At 44.8% G+C, this 23603-nt stretch overlaps 1 protein-coding gene across 6 annotated transcripts in view; it reads left to right on the forward strand.

Moving 5' to 3' along the window:
* CBX7 (chromobox 7) overlaps positions 1-22825 on the forward strand; it is a 41084-nt gene extending 18259 nt beyond the window's left edge. For 3 of the 6 annotated variants that reach the window (XM_064283514.1, XM_064283512.1, XM_064283513.1), the window contains exon 6: positions 47-22825. In XM_064283514.1, coding sequence (XP_064139584.1) covers positions 47-228 — 182 coding nt within the window. In that variant the 3' untranslated portion in view covers positions 229-22825. The remainder of the gene's footprint in view (positions 1-46) is intronic. The other 3 variants (XM_064283517.1, XM_064283518.1, XM_064283515.1) reach the window with 3 other exon arrangements.
* The last annotated feature ends 778 nt before the right edge of the window (positions 22826-23603 follow it).

The following is a 23603-nucleotide window of genomic DNA, read 5'->3' on the forward strand; positions in this document are numbered from 1 at the left end:
TCCCACCTTCCCCGCCCTTTGCCCATGCTGTCCCCTTGTCTGTCAGTCTCTGTTTCTCCCATGGCTGCAGCAGATGCAGACCTGACCGATGGTCCTCCTTCCTGGACACCCACGCTCCCCCCAAGTGAAGTGACAGTGACTGACATCACCGCCAACTCCATCACCGTCACCTTCCGCGAGGCCCAGGCAGCTGAGGGCTTCTTCCGAGACCGCAGCGGGAAGTTGTGAATCATCGTTTTTACTCTTCTTAAACTGTTTCTTTTGGGCTTGGGGTGGGGACTTCCAGAGATGGGGAGGGGGTGGGGCAGGGTAATTATTTTATTTAAAAAAATACCAAAACCGAAGGAGGAGGGAAAATCCCAGCACTACCCACCACCCCCCCGCCCCAACCTACCCGTTTCTCAGTGAGGGATGTTTACAGAGAGGCTCCGGGGTGGGGAGGCCTGGCTCTGCTCAGCCAGCTGAGAGGCCATCCCCAGGGCAGGATGGGGATGGGCCACCTCCCCAGACACCTCCATCGTCTCCGTTCTTCCCTAGAGACACAGCAGTGGTTTCAGGAGTTAAAGGAGAATCAGATGGCCCAGATCCTCTCCCTCAAGCAGCCCACCCCACCCTTTCTGGCTGATCTCCGCCCCCCGTTTTTTTGGTTGGGTCTTTATTTTGAACTTTCCACTCCAGCTTTGCTGTGGAATGTGGAGGCTGGCTTTGAGCAAAGATGACTGGGTCAGAGAGAGGGCTTTGTGTGAGCTGGGGCACTGTCCCCCTCCCTTCAGAGAGGTCCCAGCCTTCCCTGGGAGGAAGCTTCACACTGAGACCCATCGCCCCATCACAGCATGGGCGGGACCCTTCTGCTGGTAACTGCCCCCTCAACTGGCCTGTGCGGGTGTGTACACGTGCCTCCCCCACCCCAAACATTCACACCTGCCCTCCTGACGTATGTACTTGTCTATAGCCGTGTCCAGGGGGGTCTTGCAAACCTACTGTTTAGAAACCTGCCCAGGTGAACACGGGGTGATTCACAGCACAAAAGAGCTCACCCCAGGCACCCACACTCCCTTGCCTTGCCTGGCTTGCTTGCAGAGGCCAGTGGAGGCGGGGCCTCTGGGCTTGGTGCCCTCTGACGCTCCAGCTGCGCAGGCATGGCGTGTGGTTTCACCTGGCCAGACTGCCAAGTTGTGCCACTGCATCAGTGCAGGGTCCAAGATGCTCCGACCCTGTCCTTCCTCCCTGCGGGCCTTTGTTCTTTCTGACTCAGGTGACTTCAGCCCTCCAACTCTCCTCTTTTTCTACCCTCTTCTCCAACTCAGCCAACCCAGGTTTGGGTGTGGGTGGCCAGGGAGGAAGGGGGCATCCCACCACCTTCTCAGGGCAGTCCTCGACCCTGAACACCCCCTTCCTCCTTCCATTATGTAACCCCCTCCAAGTCAACCCAAATCCCACAGGTGGGGCTGACCTTGTTTTCCTTGGGGGAGAGGGGGTTCTGCCCGGTCTTCCATGGGGCCACAGTGTGTTGGGAGCAGGCTGGGTTCAAGGGGCTGTGTCTGCCAGGAGGAGGTGCACTTGTTCTCTGAATTATACTCAGGTGCCCTGTGGGCAAGTAGCTTCCCTGCCAGTGAGGACCCCCTTCTGCCCCTGCCCCAGCCTCAGATGGGGAGGCACCAGGGGAGCACACAGAAGGCTGGCTCCCTACCCTTCCCATTGTCAGTCAGGGTAATCCACAGAGAGGGTGTGGCCAGGAGCCTGCCTCCCCAGGACTGTCCTGACCCTGTCCTGTGTCCTCAGGAAGTCATCAGAATCTCTAGTGAGGCATGGATAGGGTGATTCTTCACCCCACCCCTTCTTCCGGAGTTCCCACACCAAAGACAACCTGCACTCCATGTCCGTTTGGGGTGCCCTGTTGGCAAGATTCCAAATCCTCGAGTCTCTCCCTCCTTCCCCCTTAATCCTTAGTTATCCAGGGTCAATTTCTGTGCTTCCACTGGGGGACAGTTCCCTCCTGGGTGACTGATTCATCCCCAGCCCAGGGAGTTGAATCCAGGAGAGTATGTGGGTGTGGGTCAGGAAAAGGAAGGGGAGCAGAGAAGCCCGCCCATCCAGTTGTGGGACCCTGAGGAGGGGAAGCAAAGGTTTAGAATTGGGGTGCGGGGGCCCTTCCAGGATGGGACCTCTAGGCTGAGAGGACACAGGCTGCCCCAGGCCTGGATTGGAGGAGGGGGGGTGGGCGCCGTCTCTCCAGCTAAGTTCTCTAGGGTCCTCACCATCCCTATGCACTTTGCTCTTGGCCCTGTGGCTTTGGAATGTGGCTGGCAGCTTCTAGTAGACGTCATACGCCCGACCTCCCAGGAGGCACGGGACCTCTTACTGCTTCATGGGCACATTCAAAGAGCTGATTGTGCAATTGGGGGTTTGTGGGTTGGGGGGGTGGTTAAAGCCCCACCTTCTGGCTTCAGGCAGGCTGAACGCCAAGTGGGGCCTGGGCTTGAGGAACCAGTCTGGAGCAGCCAGGTGCCTCAGCGCTTGTGGGCTTTTAGGACCTTTCTCGCCAGGACAGGAGACTTCAGTGAGGGGCTGGGTGTGGCCGAGCAGGCCGCCTTCCCGCCCACAGAGTCCCAGCAGGGCCTGGGGTGAGAGGAGGCCAGGTGGACACCGACCTCCCCCCACCACCAGGGCCCACTGGAAGGCCAGTATTCATGGGGTTGGTGGGGGCTTAGGGTCCCACCACCTTTCTTTGCCCTGTTCGCCTCCCGCCCCCGCCCCGTTTTGAATGTAGAGAGACCAGTCGGTACTTTTTGTTTTGCTGTGAGGGTGAAATTAGAAGTATGTTCTTCCACCCCTAGCACGGCCCACTTCCGGTGCGCGGTTGAGCACTGGTGGCTTCGTGGTTTCACTGCTTTTAGGGTGGTAATCCCCAGCCCATTTCCTCCTCTTCTCTCGCTCCCTGGGAAGGCACTATGCTTCTGTAAGGTGGTTTGGCTTATGTTTTATAAGTGGCCAGACGTGGCCGCCGGATCTCAGCACAAGAGCGCTTCCTTTGCACAGAGTGAGCCTCGAGCTTTGTTCAGACTCAATGAATGTATTTGGGGGGGGCTGGGGCCCATGGATTCCAAGCACATGCCTTTGCTGAGTGAGTGTGTGCTGGGGAGAGTTAGAGTGGATGCAGAGCCTGGTTTTATTTTTGTACTGATATGGTAAGAGACTGTATAGCATCTATTTATTTAGATGATTTATCTGGTAAATGAGGCAAAAAATTATTAAAAATACATTAAAGATGATTTAAAAAAAAAAAAAGCTGTTTGGCACTGATCATTCCTTATGGCAGTCTTGCAACTGTGCTAATAAAAGAGTTCTGGCCCTGACCTTGGGATGAGGTCGCAGGTCTGACAGATACTGACCAGGATGTTGGACAAGTCATTCAGTTTTCTGAGCCCTCAAGGTATGCTGCAAGGATTAATTCAGGTGATGGATGGGAAAGTGATTTGGGAAATGGAAACTGTAGCGTGTAGATGGGTGGATGCCCACCACTGTAGTCCTGGCAATGTTCTCAGATGCCCTGCAGGGCTTCAGAGAGCTTCTCCAACCTGTTTTAGAACCCAATGGTGGTTAGCATCCCAGATCTCTGTAATTCTGGGTTCTGGAACCCGGGACCGTCATGGGGCTAACTCTCATCTACTGTTCTATTCATCTAGTCTCAGCACACCTATCAATCCTTAGTGGTGGTCAGAGCAAAAGGAATGAGAGACAGCAGAGTCCTTCAGGCATATTGGCATTTTATGTTCATCGCTGGCTATAGTGTAGAGATTGGATGGGAGCTGGCAGGGCGGGCAGTGGGGGAATAGTTAGGAGGCTGTTGTAGCCGTTCAGGTGAAGGATGGCTGTGGCCACAACTATGGAAGTGCCAGTGAAAGGGAGAGAAATGGATAGAACTGAAGATACATTTGTTGTTGTTAGGTCCTGTCAAGTCAGCTCCGACCCATAGCGACCCTGTGTGTGACAGAAGAAAACACTGCCTGGTCCTGCACCATCCTCACAATTATTATTGTGCTTGAATGCACTGTTGCAGCCACTGTGTCAGTCCATCTCGTTGAGGGTCTTCCTCTTTTTCGCTGACTCTCTACCAAGCGTGATGTCCTTCTCCGGGGACTGACCACTCCTGATAACATGTCCAAGGTATGTGAGACGACTTCTCACTGTGCTTACTTCTAAGGAGCATTCTGGCTGTACTTCTTCCAAGACAGATTTGTTCCTTCTTTGTCAGTCCGCTGTATATTCAGTATTCTTTGCCAGCACCATAATTCAAAGGCATCGATTCTTTGGTCTTCCTTATTCATTGTCCAGCTTTCACATGCATATGATGCGATTGAAAATACCATGGCTTGGGTCAGGTGCACCTTAGTCTTCAAGGTGACATCTTTGCTCTTCAACACTTTAAAGAAGTCCTTTGCAGCAGATTTACCCAATGCAATGCATCTTTTGATTTCTTGACTGCTGCTTCCATGGATGTTGATTGCCGATCCAAGTAAAATGAAATCCTTGACAACTTCAATCTTTTCTCCAGTTATCATAATGTTGCTTACTGGTCCAGTGGTGAGGACTTTTCTTTTCTTTATGTTGAGGTGTAATCCATACTGAAGGCTGTGGTCTTTGATCTTCATGAGTAAGTGCTTCGAGTCCTCTTCACTTTGAGCAAGCAAGATTGTGTCATCTTCATAACACAGGTTGTTACTGAGTCTTCCTCTAATCCTGATGCTCTGTTCTTCTTCATATAGTCCAACTTCTTGGCTTATTTTTTCAGCATACAGCTGGAATAAGTATGGTGAAAGGATACAACCCTGACGCACACCTTTCCTTACTTTAAACCTTGCACTATCCCCTTTTTCTGTTCCAATGACTGCCTCTTAATCTATGTACAGGTTCCTTTTGAGCACAATTAAGTGTTCTGGAACTCCCATTCTTTGCAGTGTTATCCATTATTTGTTACGATCCACAGAGTTGAATGCCTTTGCACACTTGAAAAAACAGGTAAACATCTTTCTGATATTCTCTGCTTTCACCCAGGATCCATCAGCGATGATATCCCTGGTTCCACGTCCTCTCAATCCAGGCTAAATTTCTGGCAGTTCCTTGTTGATGTCCTGCTGCAGCTGCTTTTGAATGATCTTCAGCAAAATTTTGCTTGTGTGTGATATTAATGATATTGTTCTGTTGGATCACCTTTCTTTTGAATAGACGTAAATATGGATCTCTCCTAGTCGGTTGGCCAGGTAGCTGTATTCCAAATTTCTTGGCATAGTGAGTACTTCCAGCGCTGCATCTGTTTGTTGAAACATCTCAGCTGGTATTCCATCAATTCCTGGGGCCTTGTTTTTCGTCAGTGTCTTCAGTGCAGCGTGAACTTCTTCCTTCAATACCATTGGCTCTTGATCAAGTGCTACCTCCAGAAATAGTTGGACATCGCCCATTCTTTTTGGTACAGTGACTGTCTCTATTCTTACCATCTTCTTTTGATGCGTCCTCTGTTGTTCAGTATTTTGCCCATGGAATCCCTCCCTACTGCAACTCAAGGTTTGAATTTTTCCTTCATTCTTTCAGCTTGAGAAATGCCAGGCGTGTTCTTTTGTTTTGGTTTTCTAACTCCAGGTCTTTGTGTGTGTCGTTAGAATACTTTACTTTGTCTCTCTAGCCGCCCTTTGGAATCTTCTGTTCAGCTCTTTTACTTCATCATTTCTTCCCTTTGCTTTAGCTACTCAACGTTCAAGAGCAAGTTTCAGAGTCTTTTTCGTCATCTGTTTCGGCCTTTCCTTTCTCTTCTGTCTTTTTAATGACCTCTTGCTTTCTTCATGTATGGTGTCCTTCACGTCGTTCCACAACTTGTCTGGTCTTTGGTCATTAGCGTTCAACATGTCAAATCTATTCTTGAGATGGTCTCTAAATTCAGGTGGGATATACTCAAGGTTGTACTTTGGCTCTCATGGACTTGTTCTAGTTTCCTTCAGCTTCAACTTGAACTTGCACGTGAGCAATTAGCCACAGTTGGTCCCTGGCCTTGTTCTGACTGATGATTTTGAGCTTTTCTATCACTCTTTCCAAGATGTAGTCGATTTGATTTCTGTGCATTCCGTCCGGCGAGGTCCACATGTATAGTTACCGCTTATGTTGTTGAAAAAAAGGTATTTGCGATGAAAAAGTCGTTAGATCTTGCAAAATCCTATTATGTGATATCCAGCATTGTTTCTATCGCCAAGGCCATATTTTCCAGCTGTTGATCCTTCTTTATTTCCAACTTTTGTATTCCAATCGCCAGTAATTATCATTGCATCCTGATTGCATGTTGGATCAATTTCAGACTGCAGAAGTTTGTAAAAATCTTTAATTTCTTTATCTTTGGCCTCAGTGGTTGGTGTGTAAATTTGAGTAATAGTCAAATTAACTGGTCTTCCTTGAAGGCGTATGGCTATTATCCTAACATTAATAGCGTTGTACTTCAGAATAGATTTTGTAACGTTCTTTTTGATGATGAATGCCACGTCATTCCTCTTCAATTCGGTCATTCCCAGCATAGTAGACCATGTGACTGTCTGATTCAAAATGGCCAATACCGGTCCGTTCCATCTCACTAATGCCTAGGATATCAATGTTTATGCATTCCATTTCATTTCTGATGATTTCCATTTTTCCTAGATTCATACTTCGTACATTCCAGGTTCCAATTATTAATGGATGTTTGAGCTGTTTCTTCTCATTTTGAGTCATGCTACGTTAGTAAATGAAGGTCCCAAAAGCTTGACTCCATCCATGTCGTTAAGGTCAACTCTAGTTTGAGGAAGCAGCTCTTCTCCAGTCGTCTTTTGAGTGCCTTCCAACCTGAGGGGCTCATCTTCTGGCACTATGTCAGTGTTTCACTGCTATTCATAAGGTTTCCACTGGCCACTTTTTTTCAGAAGTAGACTGCCAGGTCCTTTTTCCTGCTCTCTCTTAGTCTGGAAGCTCAGCTGAAACCTGTTGACCCTGGGTGACCCTGCTAGTATTTGAATACCAGTGGCAGAACTTCTAGCATCATAGCAACATACAAGCCCCTACATAATGACAAACTGACAGATGCATGGTGAAAAGATACATTTAGGAGGTAGAATTGTCAAGACATGGTGACTCATTTCATGTGAGAGAGAGAGAAGTGTCAAGATTATGCCCAGGTTTCCAGTTTGGGCAACTGGGTCAATGGTGATTCTTCAAATAAACAGAGACTAAAGGAGAAGAAGTAGGTCTGGAAATGTCTTAACTTAGCCACACCAAAAGTAGAGCCTAAGACAAAAATTTTATGTGCAGTGAGTATTTGGGAGGTGATCTAAGAAGCTGGGCTGAGGAGCTAGGAAGAATGGGTCAGGGAAGGAAGAAAAGCCATTATAAGGTGCATTATTGAGGTCACCATATTGGCAACTGGGGTGGGATTCTTCTGGGACCACCTGAGAAATGTACAGAAAGGACATCCTCAAATCTGTCCACTCCCAGAGGATGGGAGGCAGGAGCATTATCCACTGATTCCCATCCCACATTGGTTGAGGGTTGCCCCTGGAGGTGCTAACCCCTAATTCCAAGATGTGCATATACCAGCTTCCACCTTCACCTCTGTCTGCTGTGCTGCAAGAGCATGGGTTAGAAAGTGAAGACATGCTGCCAGTTGAATCCCACATGGAACTGTCCACCTAGCCACGTGAAATCAGAGATGAAGCCAAAAGAATGTGAGTTAGGCCACTAGAGATGTCTGATACAGTCCACCCCTTGAACTGGTCTGCTCTACTCAGTCTCCACTATAAATCCACTCTTTCACTGCCTCTTCAAAGAGGTGGCCAGTTACATTCGCTATAAAAGATTTAATAACTAATTGGTTAGTGGAACAAACCACAGTCCTAGTGCTGCCGCTGGTCCCAACGCAGTAACTGACATTCATCATCTCCCTCCTTCACCACCCATTCTCTATTCCCCTCACTCTCAGCAGCATTTCCACCTCTGGGCAGGGGTAGAGGTGACCCAGACCTTCATGAAAAGCCTGAGCCCATGTTGATTTGCCCTTGTCGGGTCAGGCTGAGGTTGCTGTAATTGCCCTGCAAACTGGGCATGGATGCACCAAGAGATGCTTCAGTGACTACCCTAAGTTGCAGAAAAGCTCCTCTCTGCCCAGATTATGTGGCGGTAACCCTAGTATCTCATGGTAATTACAGTGGGTTAACCTCACCAATTTCATAACTATTTCTTTTCGCCTGCTGGTTTACTAGCTCTAGGAGCCCTGAGTGACCAGGTAGAAGTTGTAGTTTCAGTTTCTGAGGACTCCTTACACTGTCCCCTGATGGAAGCATTCCTTTCCCTGGAAACTAAGACCTCTAATCCACCAAGGTCTAAGTTGCAGTGGTGAAGAGCACAAATTCTGCAAGTAGGTCACAACGAGTGATGATGAGAAGGGCCAATCCAAATGCTACCTCTTGGTTCTCCCTGGACATGGCACCATTGGTTCAGTGAATATACTGAATACTCAATCAGTAGACTGTTGTCCTGAACTGGTGCCTTAGCTGAGCTTTAGCAGGCAATTCCACTGTTCTGTTAGGCCAGCAGTTTTTGAGTGATACAGCATATGGTAGGACCAGTGGATCCCATGATCAAGCATACATTGTTGTACCTCTTTTTCTATAAAATACATCCCTTGCTCTGAAGCTCTGTTATATGGGAACCGTGTTGGTAAATCAGAAATTTTGTAGACTTTCGGATGGTAGCAATGGCATAGATACTAGAGGCAAGGAAGGCAAAGCCATGTCCTGAGTAGGTGTCTTAGTCATCTAGTGCTGCTATAACAGAAATACCGCAAGCGGATGCCTTTAACAAAGAAAAGTTTATTCTCTCACAGTCCAGTAGGCTAGAAGTCTGAATTCAGGGCGCCGGCTCCAGGGGAAGGCTTTCTCTCTCTCTCAGCTCTGGAGGAAGGTCCTTGTCATCAGTCTTCCCTTGGTCTGGGAGCATCTCAGCACAGAAACCTCGGGTCCAAAGGACACATTTTGCTCCTGGCACTGCTTTTTTGGTGTTATGAGGTCCCTAACTCTCTGCTTACTTCCCGTTCCTTTTACCTCTTGAGAGATAAAAGGTGATGCCGGCCACACCCCAGAGAAACTTCCTTTGTATTGGATCAGGGGTGTGACCTGGTAAGGGTGTTACAATCCCACGCTAATCCTCTTTAACATAAAATTATGATCTCAAAATGGAGGACAACCACAGAATACTGAGAATCATGGCCTGACCAAGTTAATACACACATTTTGGGCGGGGGGGGACATAATTCAATCCATGACAGTAGGTGTCACATCTGACAAGCATGAGTTTCTTACTCCTCCAGAAGGGGAGTCCAATGTATTCAACTTGCCACGAAGTTTCCAGCTAATCACCTCGAATGATGGTACCATATCAAGGGCTCGCCATCAGTATCTGCCTCTGGCCACTTGGACGTTCATCATCTACAGTAACTAGCCTTAAGACAAGCTTTGTGAAAGGAAGCCCATGTTGTGCCCACACATAGCCTCCATTTCCACCCCTCTGGCCATTCATTTGGGAGATTTGTTGTGCAGGGCTGGGGTGACAAGGACAGAGGTTGGCTGATCTCCACAGGATGAATCATGAGCGTCTCCTCTATCGTGAATGTTCTCTGACGGGTACTAATGTGAGATACAAAATCATCCTACTTTGTGTCCTTCAAGAGAACATGTAAGGGATGGGTCCTCTGGAGTCATGTAATAAATCCATTCAAAAAATTCCGCCAACCCGAGCATTCTGGCTCCTTCCTGAAAACTATGCCAAGGCTGTTTTTCCATCTGTTATGGTCACCTTCGGGGGCAGATGGACCCCCACTCAAAATATGCTTAGTATGTCAGGACATATGACTCTACTCACACACCAAGAAGTTATGAAAAAGATTTATTACTGCCATAATTGAGGTCTTTGTGGGAGAGCAGGGTGGGCCTGTCAAGCAGGCAATCTCCTGAGAGAGTAAGAAAAGGAACCTGGCCTGGGATTTTATTGTCATTGGGGGTGGAGTGTTCCTGCTTTGGTAGGGGCTTATGTGGCTTGAATATCTTGCCAGCACTAAAGGAGCACCCAGGCTTTCTTGTCAGCTTGCCCAGATGTGGGGCACGACGGGAAGAGAGAAAGGTGAGGCTTAGAAGTTGTTAGCAGTTAAACATGAAAAAGTGGAGTCAGACAGTATCTCCATTCTGTACTAAGCCATTGTCATGCTCAAGTTTCAAGGAGCCATCTTGGCAGTGTATAGGGACTGGCACCAGGTGTCCTCGTCGCCTTTTTAAACTTGGAGTCATGGGAGAATGTTCCTATGTCAATAAACCTTTCCTTTCCAAGTTTCTTTTATACCTTCTAAGTCTCTGTTATGGATTGAATTGTGTCCCCCAAAAATGTGTATCAACTTGGTTGGGCCATGGTTCCCAGTGTTGTGTGCTTGTCCACCATTTTGTTATCTGATGTGATTATCCTATGTGTTGTAAATCCTACCTCTATGATGTTAATGAGGCAGGATTAGAGGCAGTTAAATTACTGAGGCAGGACTCAATCTTCAAGATTAACGTTGTGTCTTGAGTCAATCTCTTTGAGACATAAAAGAGACAAGGGAGCAGAGACACAAGGGGACCTCATGCCACCAAGAAATAAGAGCCAGGAGAGTAGCGTATCCTTTGGACCCAGGGTCCCTGCACAAAGCAACTCATCCATCAGGGAAGATTGATGACAAGGATCTTCCTCCAAAGCCGACACAGAGAGAAAAGCCTTCCCCGGAGCTGGCACACTGAATTCAGACTTCTAGCCTCCTAGACTGTGAGAGAATACATTTCTCTATGTTAATGCCATCTACTTGTGGTAGTTTTGTTATAGCAGCACTAGATAACTAAGACAGAATTTGGTAGTGGGATGCTGCTCTAAAATGTGAAACCGTGAATGGACAGAAGCTGGAGGAGTTTTAAAGTGCTTAACAGTAAAAGCCTAGACTGCCTTAAAGAGACTGTTGGTGGAATTATGGCACAGATGGCAAGAAGCAGCAGCAGAGAAACTTCAGCAGCAGAATCAGGAGACCAGCGTGACAGCACTGGAGCTGACCCACGGAGCAAGAGAGCTGAGTGCTTTTTTGCAGGAGACTTGCTGGCAGAGCTGGGTGCCTCCGGGCACTTATGGGTGGAGCTAGGTTTGCTGACCCAACCGAGAAGGAGAGCTGAAATTCCAACCGAACTTTACTGGGGGAGTGGGGTGCCTCCAGGCATGTATGGGTGGAGCTAAAGAGCTTTGGAACACTTGCCCCAGCGGGGCAGACGTAGGTAGAGAGGCCTGAGGGGCTGAGAGGCCAAGGAACCGGGAAGCAGAAGCTGAAGAAACAAGAAACACAGGAAGCAGAGCTGCCTCAGTCTCAAAAGGGTAGGGTCCTTGGCCTCTGGGGTCTCAAAGGGTGGAGTTGCCACTCAGACTAGGAGGATGGGGCTGCATAAAGCGGAGGGAGCAGAGTTTCTGTCCCAGTGGGCCTGGAAGGTGGAGCTGAAGCCCAGGGCTGAGGGGCCTCCACCCAGAATCTGGAAAGTGTAGCCAACATCCAGAGTCTGGAGGGCAGGGCCATTGCCTAAATGGTCTCAGAGAACAGAGGATTATTTTCAAGCCTTGAGAGCTAATGTAATCTGTTCTGCTGACTGACTTGCTTGGTACCTGTTATCCCTTCTTTCTCTCCAATTACTCCCATTTGTAATGGAAATGCCTAGCTTGTGCCTGTTCCTTTGGACCTGGGGTCCCTGTGCTGAGAAACTCCTTGACCGGGGAAGAATGATGACAAGGACCTTCCCACAGAGCTGACAGAGAAAGAAAACCTTCCCCTGGCTGATACCCTGAATTCAGACTTCTAGCCTCCTAGACTGTCAGAGAATAAATTTCTTTTTGTTAAAGCCATCCACTGTGGTATTTATTTCATAGCAGCACTAGATAACTAAAACAGTCCCAAACCCTCAAAATTAGGTCCCGTATTTGTTTTCCAAGTTCTTGCTAGTACATAATTATCCAATCCCGTTGCTGTCCAGTTGATTCTGACTCATAGCGACCCTATAGGACGGGGTAGAACTGCCCCATAGGGTTTCCAAGGAGTGGCTTGGTAGATTTGAACTGCAGACCTTTTGATTAGCAGCTGAGCTCTTAACCACTGCACCACCAGGGCTCCATATATTATCCAGGTCCTGCAATTCTTTTTGTGAGTAATTATTTCCTCCTGGAGAGGGAGTGTACTTCCCTGCTTGGTCTGTGCTGAAATGAGATGAAGGTGAATTTTGAGGAGAAAAATTATAATCTTGAGGGGTATCTGCCTAAGACCTTTGCATGGTCACCAGGGAAAGGGAGACTGCTCTTCTCTAGCAAGGAGGACAGGGCTTCTTATGCCCGCTGGGAGGCTTCAGAGGAATCCAAAGGTCGAGTTTTTAAGGCCCATTATCCTAAATGTGTTCATCCAAGGGCTCAGGGTTCTGCTCCTTGCCTTTCAGTGCCCTTGCCTTTAGCATAAGAGATCTGTTGTGGCTGTGTGTGCAGTCTCTTTTGCAGCTCTGCCATCCTTACAATTAAGTTCTGGGCCTAATTGTCAGCAGAGTGTTCCCCGTGGCTGCAGGAGATTGTTTTCATTGTTGTTGTTAGGTGCCATTGAGTTGGTTCTGACTCACAGTGACCCTATATACAACAGAACAAAACACTACCCAGTCCTGCGCCATCCTCATAATCATTGCTATGTTTGAGGCCGTTGTTGCAGCTGCCATGTCAGTCCATCTCATTGAGGGCTTTCCTCTTTTTCGATGACCTTCTACTTTACCAAGCATGTTGTCCTTCTCCAGGGACTGGTCCCTCTTGATAACGTGTCTAAAATATGTGAGAAGAAGTCTCGCCATCCTCACTTCCAAAGAGCACTCTGGCTGTATTTCTTCCAAGGCAGACTTGTTCATTCTTCTGGCAGTCCATGGTATATTCGATATTCTTTGCCAGCACCATAATTCAAAGGCGTCAATTCTTCTTTGGTCCTCCTTATTCATTGTCCAGCTTTCGCATGTATATGAGGCGATTGAAATATCATAGCTTGAAAACATCATGGAGGAGATTAGAATCTTTTTAAACATTGTTAGGAAGGCCTCCTGGCTTTCGTGGCATGGTCTGAGTGGATAGTGGGCTAATCTGAACCTGCCATTCTCTCCCTTCATGTTTTCACATTGAGTCAATGCCATCATCCAAGGGCTAGAGCTACTGTGTGTCCCAGTGCTTGTTTTTACTATGTCCATTCCGAGTCATCAGGTGTATTGCCACATCCCCTAGCATTGGGGTCCATGTCTGACTGGGAGGTGATCCAGATCTGAATCCCGTCTTGAAGACCTGCTTTCTAGGTCCACATTCCGTACCTCTGTCTTAGTTCAAGTATCCATGGGAATACAGTCTGCAACTAGGACTTGGGCTCAGTTCTTTATTTGGGAAGTACTTCTAGGGAACAGGCCCCTAATGGCTTATGGCTGCACACGGTTAACGAGCTGCTAACCAAAATGTTGGAGGTTCAAGTCCACCCAGAGTTGCCTTGGAAGAAAGGCCTGGCAATCTCTTTAGAAAAATCAGCCATTGGAAACCCTATGGAGCACAGTTCTGCTATCATGTACTTGGGGTCACCATGAGTTGGAATCGACTTGATGGCAATTTTTTTTTTTTTTTGCTGATTTCTAGGGAGCAGGAGTGAGGACTAGGGAGAGAGGGGCAGGGAAAGAGGAAAAGCCAACATACAGGTGTTATTGAGGCTGACACTGTGGGCAACAGGGCCTTGATGGTTCCACCTGGACTTTCTGAGAAGCATTCAAAATACCTCCTTAAATCGCCCACCCAAAGACTAGGGGATGGGAGCATTTGTACACAGTCTCCCACACCTCATTGTCACGGGTTGCCTCGGGGTGTTGACTCCCTTGTTCCTCTGAGCCGTGTGTGTGCAGAGGTCAAGGGGCTCCCACCTGTGTCCTGGCATCAGAAGAGCCCCCAGAGCAGGAAGCGAAGATGGAACTGTCCATTCCGTCCATGGCTAATACCTGAGATGAGGACGAAAGGATGTGAATTGAGTAATCAAAGATATCTTGGAGGAAGGAAGATGACAAGACCTGTTTTTTACATTCTAAGTTTAAGGCGTATGTGGGGTATTCAGGCGGAAAGCTCCCACAAATAGTTCACACACAGTCCTGAATCTTAGGGGAGGAAAAATATGTTTGATGCAATTTCTTATTTTTTAAGTTTTTATTGTGGAAAGTTGCAAATGTGCGAAAGTAGAGGCAACAGTATAAAGAACCCCCACACGCCTTATCACCAGGTTCCATAATCATCAATATTATCCCATACTTGCTGAGACACAGATGTGGGGTTTATCAGCACATACCAAAAACACACAGCCATTGAGTTGATTCTGACTTATAGTGACCCTATGGACAGAGTGGAACCGCCCGATAGGGTGAGTGGGAATTGACTTGATGGCAATGGATTTGATTTGGTTTTGGTGATCTTTATGGAAGTAGACTGCCACACCCTTGTCCATGGAGTGGAGCAGCTGGTGGGTTCACCACATGCTTTTAACCACTGTGCCACCAGGGTTTCTTCTCAGCACATAAAACCAAACCATGGCTGTCGGAGTGTCGCAAAAGTGGTGGGAGGTGTCTAGGGAGAGGGTTTAAGGGGGAAAGAAGGCAGCCAGGGTGTGTGAAGGGTGTGGTTGGTAATGGCAGGTCTGATTTGTCTGCCTCTTGTTTCCTATGAGTCAGAATGGACTCGATGGCAATGAGTTTGGCTTTTGGTTTTGTTTGGTTCCCTGGGCTGGGGGTAAGGGACCTGGCCTAATCACTGACAGCACCTTGTCACCTCCCTTTAAAAAGTAAAGTGCTTAGCATGTTTGGTCCTCAGCTTTGAGCACAGGATGGCTCTCATGCCTATTACCTTAGCACACACAACAATTTTCTGAGGTTGGTGCTGTTATTGCACCCATTTTTAAGGATGGGAACAAATGGTTAGAGAGGTTATGGTTTGTTATCTAAGGCCACACAGCTAGGACACAGTGGGAATTTGACCCCATGTCTGACATCAGAGGCCTCATTACTAATCTCTATACAATGGTTCTCAAAGTTTTTGGTCTCAGGACCCATTTATACTCTTTTTTTAAAAAATAATATTTTATTGTGTTTTTGGTGATAGTTTATGCAGCAAATTAGGTTCCCATTTAACAATTTCTATACATACTGTTAAGTGACATTGGCTACATTTTTTACAGTATATCAACAGTGTCCTCATTTCTGTCCTGGTTGTTCCATTTCCATTAATCTAGCTTTCCTGCTTTCCTACTCCCCGCCGTCTCATTTTTATTTTGGGGTAAATGTTGACTGTTTGGTCTCATGAATGATATTCTTTGGTATTCACAGGTATTGTTTGTTACTCATGGGTGATATTGCTTATTTTATAAGCTAATCCTCACAACTGGAGCAGTGAGCAACATCATGATAAACAGAGAAAAGATTGAAGTTGTCAAGGATTTCATTTTACTTGGATCCACAATCAACAGCCATGGAAGCAGCAGTCAAATCAAAAGATGCATTGCATTGGATAAATCTGCTGCAAAGGACCTCTTTAAAGTGTTGAAGAGCAGAGATGTCGCCCTGAAGACTAAGGTGCGCCTGACCCAAGCCGTGGTATTTTCAGTTGCATCATATGCATGTGAAAGCTGGACAATGAATAAGGAAGACCCAAGAAGAGTTGACGCCTTTGAATTGTGGTGTTGGCGAAGAATATTGAATATACCAAGGACTGCCAGAAGAATGAGCAAATCTGTCTTAGAAGAAGTACAACCAGAATGCTCCTTAGAAGCAAGGATGGTGAGACTGCGTCTTACATACTTTGGACGTGTTGTCAGGAGGGATCAGTCCCTGGAGAAGAACACTATGCTTGGGAGAGTACAAGGTCAGCAGAAAACAGGAAGACCCTCAACGAGGTGGATTGACACAGTGGCTGCAACAATGAGCTCAAGCATAACAACGATTGTAAGGATGGCTCAGGACCGGGCAGTGTTTTGTTCTGTTGTTCGTGGGGTTGCTATAAGTTGGAACCAACTGGACAGGACCTAACAACGACAACAACAACAACAACAATCTGTTATTTAGCTGAAGGGTGACCTCCTGGGAGTGGTTTCAGAGGGATGTTTAGATGGTATCTCAGGGGGATAGTCTCAGAGGTTTCTCTAGCCTCTACAGGTCCAGTAAGTCTGGCATTTTTAAAAGAAATTTGAGTTTTGTCCTACATTTTTCTCCTGTTCTCTCTGGGACCATTTATTGTGTACCTGGTTCGACCAGTTGGTAGTAGTAGACGTGCACCATCTAGTTCTTCTGGTCTCAGGATAGATGAAGTAGTTTTCCATTGTGTGACTATACCATAATTTAATTATCCATTCATCCATTGATGGGCACCATGGTTGCTTCCATCTTTTTGCTATTGTAAACAGTGCTGCAGTAAACATGGGTGTGCATATATCTGTTCGTGTAAAGGCTCTTATTTCTCTAGGATATATTCTGAGGAGTGGGATTGCTGGGTCATATGGTAATTCTATTTCTAGCTTTTTAAGGAAGCGCCAGATTGATTTCCAAAGTGGTTGTACCATTTTACATTCCCACCAGCAGTGTGTAAGTGCTCTAATCTCTCCACAGTCTCTCCAACATTTATTATTTTGTGTTTTTTGGGTTAATGCCAGCCTTGTTGGAGTGAGATGAAATCTCATTGTAGTTTCAATGTGCACTTCTCTAATGGCTAATGATGGTGAGCATTTCCTCATATATCTGTTAGCTACCTGAATGTCTTCTTCAGTGAAGTGCCGTTTCATATCCTTTGCCCATTTTTTAATTGGGTTATTTGTCTTTTTGTAGTTGAGTTTTTGCAGTATCATGTAGATTTTAGAGATTAGGCGCTGATCGGAAATGTCATAGCTAAAAACTCTTTCTGAGTCTGTAGGTAGTCTTTTTACTCTTTTGATGAAGTCTTTGGATGAGCATAGGTGTTTGATTTTTAGGAGCTCCCAGTTACCTAGTTTTTCTTCTGCATTCTTAATAATGTTTTGCATACTGTTTATGCCATGTATTAGGGCTCCTAACGTTCTCCCTATTTTTTTCTTCCATGATCTTTATCGTTTTAGATTTTATATTTAGGTCTTTGATCCATTTTGAGCTCGTTTTTGTGCATGGAGTGAGGTATAGGTCTTGTTTCATTTTTTTGCAGATGGGTATCCAGTTATGCCAGCACCATTTCTTAAAAAGACTGTCTTCTCCCCATTTAACTGTTTTGGGGCCTTTGTCAAATATCAACTGCTCACATGTGGATGGATTTATGTCTGGGTTCTCAATTCTGTTCCATTGGTCTATGTATCTGTTGTTGTACCAGTACCAGGCTGTTTTGACTACTGGGGCAGTATAATAGGTTCTAAAATCAGGTAAAGTAAGACCTCCCACTTTGTTCTTTTTCAGTAATGCCTTACTTATCCGGGGCCTCTTTCCCTTCCCCATGAAGTTGGTGATTTGTTTCTCCATCTCATTAAAGAATGTCGTTGGGATTTGGATTGGAATTGCATTAAATGTATAGTTCGCTTTTGGTAGAATAGATGTTTTTATAATGTTAAGTCTTCCTATCCATGAGCAAGGTATGTTTTTCCACTTACATAAGTCCCTTTTGGTTTTCTTGCAGAAGTATATTGTAGTTTTCTTTGTATAAGTCTTTTACATCTCTGGTAAGATTTATTCCTAAGTATTTTATCTTCTTGAGGGCTAGTGTAAATGGCATTGATTTGGTGATTTCCTTTTCGATGTTCTTTTTGTTGGTGTAGAGGAATCCAACTGATTTTTGTATGTTTATCTTGTATCCTGATAAGCTGCTGAACTCTTCTATTAGTTTCAGTAGTTTTCTTGAGGAGCCCTTAGGGTTTTCTGTGTATAAGATCATGTCATCTGCAAATAGAGATACTTTTACTTCTTCCTTGCCAATCTGGATGCCCTTTATTTCTAATTGCTCTGGCTAGGACCTCCAACACAATGTTGAATAAGAGCGGTGATAAAGGGCATACTTGTCTGGTTCCCAATCTCAGTGGGAATGCTTTCAGGTCCTCTCCATTTAGGATGATGTTGGCTGTTGGCTTTCTATAAATGCCCTTTATTATGTTGAGGAATTTTCCTTCTATTCCTATTTTGCTGAGAGTTTTTATCATGAATGGATGTTGAACATTGTCAAATGCCTTTTCTGCATCAATTGATAAAATCATGTGATTCTTGTCTTTTGTTTTATTTATGTGGTGGAGTACATTAATTGTTTTTCTAATGTTGAACCATCTCTGCATACCTGGTATGAATCCCACTTGGTCATGGTAAATTATTTTTTTGATATGTTGTTGAATTCTATTGGCTAGAATTTTGTTGAGGATTATTACATCTACATTCATGAGGGATATAGGTCTGTAATTTTCTTTTCTTGTGGTGTCTTTACCTGGTTTTGGTATCAGGGATATGGCGGCTTCATAGAATGAGTTTGGTAGTATTCCATCCTTTTCTATGCTCTGAAATACCTTTAGTAGTAGTGGTGTTTACTCTTCTTTGAAAGTTTTGGTAGAACTCTGCAGTGAAGCCATCAGGACCAGGGCTTTTTTTTTGTTGGGAGTTTTTTGATTACCTTTTCAATCTCTTCTTTTGTTATGGGTCTGTTTAGTTGTTCTACCTCTGTTTGTGTTAGTTTAGGTAGGTAGTGTGTTTCTAGGAATTCATCCATTTCTCCTAGGTTTTCAAATTTGTTAGAGTACAATTTTTCATAGTAATCTGATATGATTCTTTTAATTTCAGTTGGGTCTGTTGTAATATCACTCATCTCATTTCTTACTTGGGTTATTAGCTTCCTCTCCTGTTTTTCTTTTGTCAGTTTGGCCAGTAGTTTATCAATTTTGTTGATTTTTTCAAAGAAGCAGCTTTTGATCTTGTTAATTCTTTCAATTGTTTTTCTGTTTTCCATTTCATTTAGTTCTGTTCTAATTTTTATTATTTGTTTTCTTCTGGTGCCTTTGGTTTTCTTTTGTTGCTCTCTCTTTGCTCAAGTTGTAGGGATAATTCTTTGATTTTGGCCCTTTCTTCTTTTTGGATGTGTGCATTTATTGATATAAATTGGCCTCTGAGCACTGCTTTTGCTGTGTCCCATAGGTTCTGATAGGAAGTGTTTTCATTCTCATTGGATTCTCTGAATTTCTTTATTCCATCCTTAATGTCTTCTATAATCCAGTCTTTTTTAAGCAGGGTATTGTTCAGTTTCCAAGTGTTTGATTTCTTTTCCCTGCTTTTCCTGTTATTGATTTCCACTTTTATGGCCTTATGGTCAGAGAAGATGCTTTGTAATGTTTCAATGTTTTGGATTCTGCTAAGTCTTGCTTTATGACCTAATATGTGGTCTACTCTAGAGAATGTTCCATATGCACTAGAAAAGAAAGTATACTTGGCTGCTGTTGGGTGGAGTGTTCTGTATATGTCTATGACGTCAGTTTGGTTGATCTTGGCATTTAGATCTTCCGTGTCTTTATTGAGCTTCTTTCTGGATGTCCTGTCCGTCACGGAAAGTGGTGTGTTGAAGGCTCCTACTATTATTGTGGCGCTGTCTATCTCACTTTTCAGTGCTGCTAGAGTTTGTTTTATGTATCTTGCAGGCCTGTCATTGAGTGCATAAATATTTAATATGGTTATATATTCTTGGTGTATTGTCCCTTTAATCGTTATGTAGTGTCCTTATCCTTTCTGATGGATTTAACTTTAAAGCCTATTTTGTCAGAAATTAATATCGCCACTCCTGCTCTTTTTTGATTGTTGTTTGCTTGATATATTTTTTTCCATCCTTTGAGTTTTAGTTTTATTTATGTCTCTAAGTCTAAGCAGCATAGATGGATCATGTTTTTTTTTAATCCATTTTGCCACTCTCTGTCGCTTTATTGGTGCATTTAGTCCATTTACATTCAGTGTAATTATGGACAGGTATGAATTTAGTGCTATCATTTTGATGTCTTTTTTTTGTGTGTTGTTGACAGTTTCTTTTTCCCACTTAATTTTATGTGCTTTAGTAGATTATATTGGAAACTCTGGTGGCCTAGTGGTTAAGTGCTACGGCTGCTAACCAAAGGGTCGGCAGTTCGAATCCTTCAGGCTCTCCTTGGAAACTCTATGAGGCAGTTCTGCTCTGTCCTATAGGGTCGCTATGAGTTGGAATTGACTCGACGGCACTGGGTTTGGTTTGGGTTTTTAGTAGATTATATATTGTCCTTTCCTTATATTTGTTGTTGTTGACTTTGTTTCTGCTGAGTCTCTATTTTTTTCTTGTATTTTATTTTGATGAGTAGGATAGTTTATCTCCTTTGTGGTTAACTTATTATTTACCCCTATTTTTCTAAATTTAAACCTAAATTTTATTTCTTTGGATCACCGTATCTTGCTCTCCATATGGAAGGTGTATGATTACATTTCTTAGTCTCTCTTTATTATTTTAATGTTGTCTTCTTTTATATAATAACATCGCTGTTACCCTGTTTTTAGTCTTTTTTTTTTATAACCTTGCTTTGTTTTTTTGGATTTCCCTGTCTGGGTTGACTTCTGATTGCTCTCCCCAGTGTTCTAGTCTTGGGTTGACCTGATATTATTGATTTTCTAACCAAAGAACTCTCTTTAGTATTTCTTGTAGTTTTAGTTTGGTTTTAACGAATTCCCTAAACTTGTGTTTATCTGGAAATGTCTTAATTTCACCTTCATATTTAAGAGACAGTTTTGCTGGATGTATGATTCTTGGCTGGCATTTTTTTTCCTTCAATTTTTTAAATATGTCATCCCGTTGCCTTCTTGCCTGCATGATTTCTGCCCAGTAGTCCGATCTTATTTTTATTGGCTCTCCTTTGTAGGTGACTTTTTGTTTATTCTTCGCTGCTCTTATAATTCTCTCTTTATCTTTGGTTTTGGTAAGTTTGATTATAATATGTCATGGTGACTTTCTTTTAAGATCTACCTCATGTGGAGTTCGATGAGCATCTTTAATAGATACCTTCTCATCTTTCACGATATCAGGGAAGTTTTCTGCCAACAAATCTTCGAGAATTCTCTCTGTATTTTCTGTTATCCCTCCCTGTTCTGGTACTCCAATCGCTCGTAGGTTATTTCTCTTGATAGAGTCCCACATGATTCTTAAGGTTTCTTCATTTTTTTTTAATTCTTTTATCTGATTTTTCTTCAAATATATTAGTGCAAAGTGATTTATCTTCAAGTTCAGAAATTCTGGCTTCTACTTGCTCCATTCTGCTCCTCTGACTTTCTATTGAGTTGTCTACTTCTGTAATTTTATTGTTAATCTTCTGAATTTCTGATTGCTGTCTGTCTATGGATTTTTCCAGCATATTAAACTTTTCGTTATGTTCCTGAATAATCTTTCTAATTTCTTCAATTGCCTTACCTGTGTGTTCCTTAGCTTGTTCTGCGTATTGCCTCATTTTCTTCCCGATGGCTTGAAGGGTTCTGTGTATTAAACTTTTGTATTCTGGCTCTGGCAATTCCAGGAATGCACTTTCATCTAGAAGATCCCTGGATTCTTTGTTTTCAGAGCTTGTTGAGGTGATCATGGTCTGTTTCTTTATGTGACTTGATATTGACTGTTGTCTCCGAGCCATCTACAAGTTATTGTATTAGTATACGCTTGCTTACTGTGTCGTAGCTTCTTGCTTTGTTTTGTTTTTATATACTCACATGGGTTGCTTTAGTGAGCTAGCTTGATTATTTTTGCCTTTGGAGCTCTGATGTCCTGTCCTCAGACGGCTAGAGCTGTTTTCAGGTATATCAGTCCAGGAGTCCATTCACTGTTCTTGAATGAATTCAGCTCAGGTTTCTAGGTAGCTGCTCATCAAGTGTGTGGTACAGGCTCTGTCCTAGAGTCTCAGAGGGGCAGGGGTGATTGGCATATATACCAGTATCTGACTGCAGCAGGGGGTCATGCTCTGAACAAGGCAGGGGGCTGAGAAACGATCCCCGAGTGTCTCTGAGGAAAGCGTGTCCCTGCTCCCTAGAGCGTGCGGGTGGGTGGGTTCTGAAGACGGACCATGGGCACCCAAAGTTTTTGGTTGGAAGGACTGGATACCAGTTATCCTTGGACCCCTGTCGCGAGTGGCTGGGTGACCTGAGTGGAGCTACCAGTCCTTCGGTTCCTGATGTGGGTAGGTGAGAACCTTGTTTAATAGGCAAAGCAATGTCAAACATCAAACACCCACCTTTCCACTGCACAGCTGAAACGGTTAGAGTCTGCCAACAAGGGCCTATTCTCCTGAAATAGGCCCACACAGGTCTATGCAGAAGGGAAAGGTGCTCAAAGTCCATGGATGGTTTATGCCTGGACAGGAGCTGCTTCTGTCCTGAGCTCCCCCAGTTAGTGGAGCTAGCAAATTATCTTTTCCCCCAAATGCAAATTTTTTCCCTCCCCAAGGCCGGGAGGATGGCTCTAGGTGCTCACCAGGGTCTATCTCAGGCCCAGGGATTCAGCCACTGAAGCCAGCTTGGGGGTGTGGGGTGCAGTAAAATATACGCAAGTACTTAGCTTTTGCCAAGAGTGCCGTTCTTCTCAGGTTCCGGAGGCGTGAGTAGGCTGTGCGACTGGCTGCTCCTCCCTGAGAAAACTGCATCCAAACGCTAGTACCAGCCCGCCTCCGTTGCCGCTCCGGGAATGGTGCCTGAGGGCTCCCCGCGGTTCAGGTCCAGTAACTCCTCTCTGGCTATCCATCTGGAAGAAAATTAATTGAATCTTTATTTCATACCAGGAGCCCTGGTGGTACAGTGGTTAAGAGCTCAGCTGCTATCTGAATCTACCGGCTACTCCTTGGAATCCCTATGGGGCAGTTCTACCCTGTCCTATAGGGTCACTATGAGTCAGAATCGACTCAATGGCAATGGGTTTGGTTTTTGGTATTTTGAATATTATGGAAACATGGAGACATGCAGTTGACAAAAAGGTAGCATCCTACGATACACAAAGAGTGCTTAATAAACCACACAATCAAAAAGTAAACAAAGGTATGATTAGGCAGCTCACAGAACAGCCCATCCAAACCACCAGAAGTCAGAAGAACAAAAGTTACAAGGAGGTACCACTTTACCTGTAACAGATTGGCAAAAAATTAAAATACAACGTATTCTGACAACCACCATCCCGTCTGTCAGTTTGTGGTTCTGTGATGGCTTGGGTGTTGCTACGATGCTAAAACCTAGGTCACTGGTATTTCAAATACCAGCAGGGTCACCCGTGGTGGACACAGCAGTTTAGTTCCCCATTCAACGCTTTCTACACAAATTGCTATTGTTATTTTTGGGGGCAGAGTGGAAAATATTTCTTTTTAAGTGTTTGAGTACTTCCAACTTGACTTTTTACATTGTTCTACCTGAATAATCTTATTACGTTTCTGTCTCTTTGACCACTAACAATTTCTCTACATTAAAATACACACACACACACAAACA

Source organism: Loxodonta africana, chromosome 4, assembly GCF_030014295.1.
Source record: "Loxodonta africana isolate mLoxAfr1 chromosome 4, mLoxAfr1.hap2, whole genome shotgun sequence".
NCBI classification, from domain to species: Eukaryota; Metazoa; Chordata; class Mammalia; order Proboscidea; family Elephantidae; genus Loxodonta; species Loxodonta africana.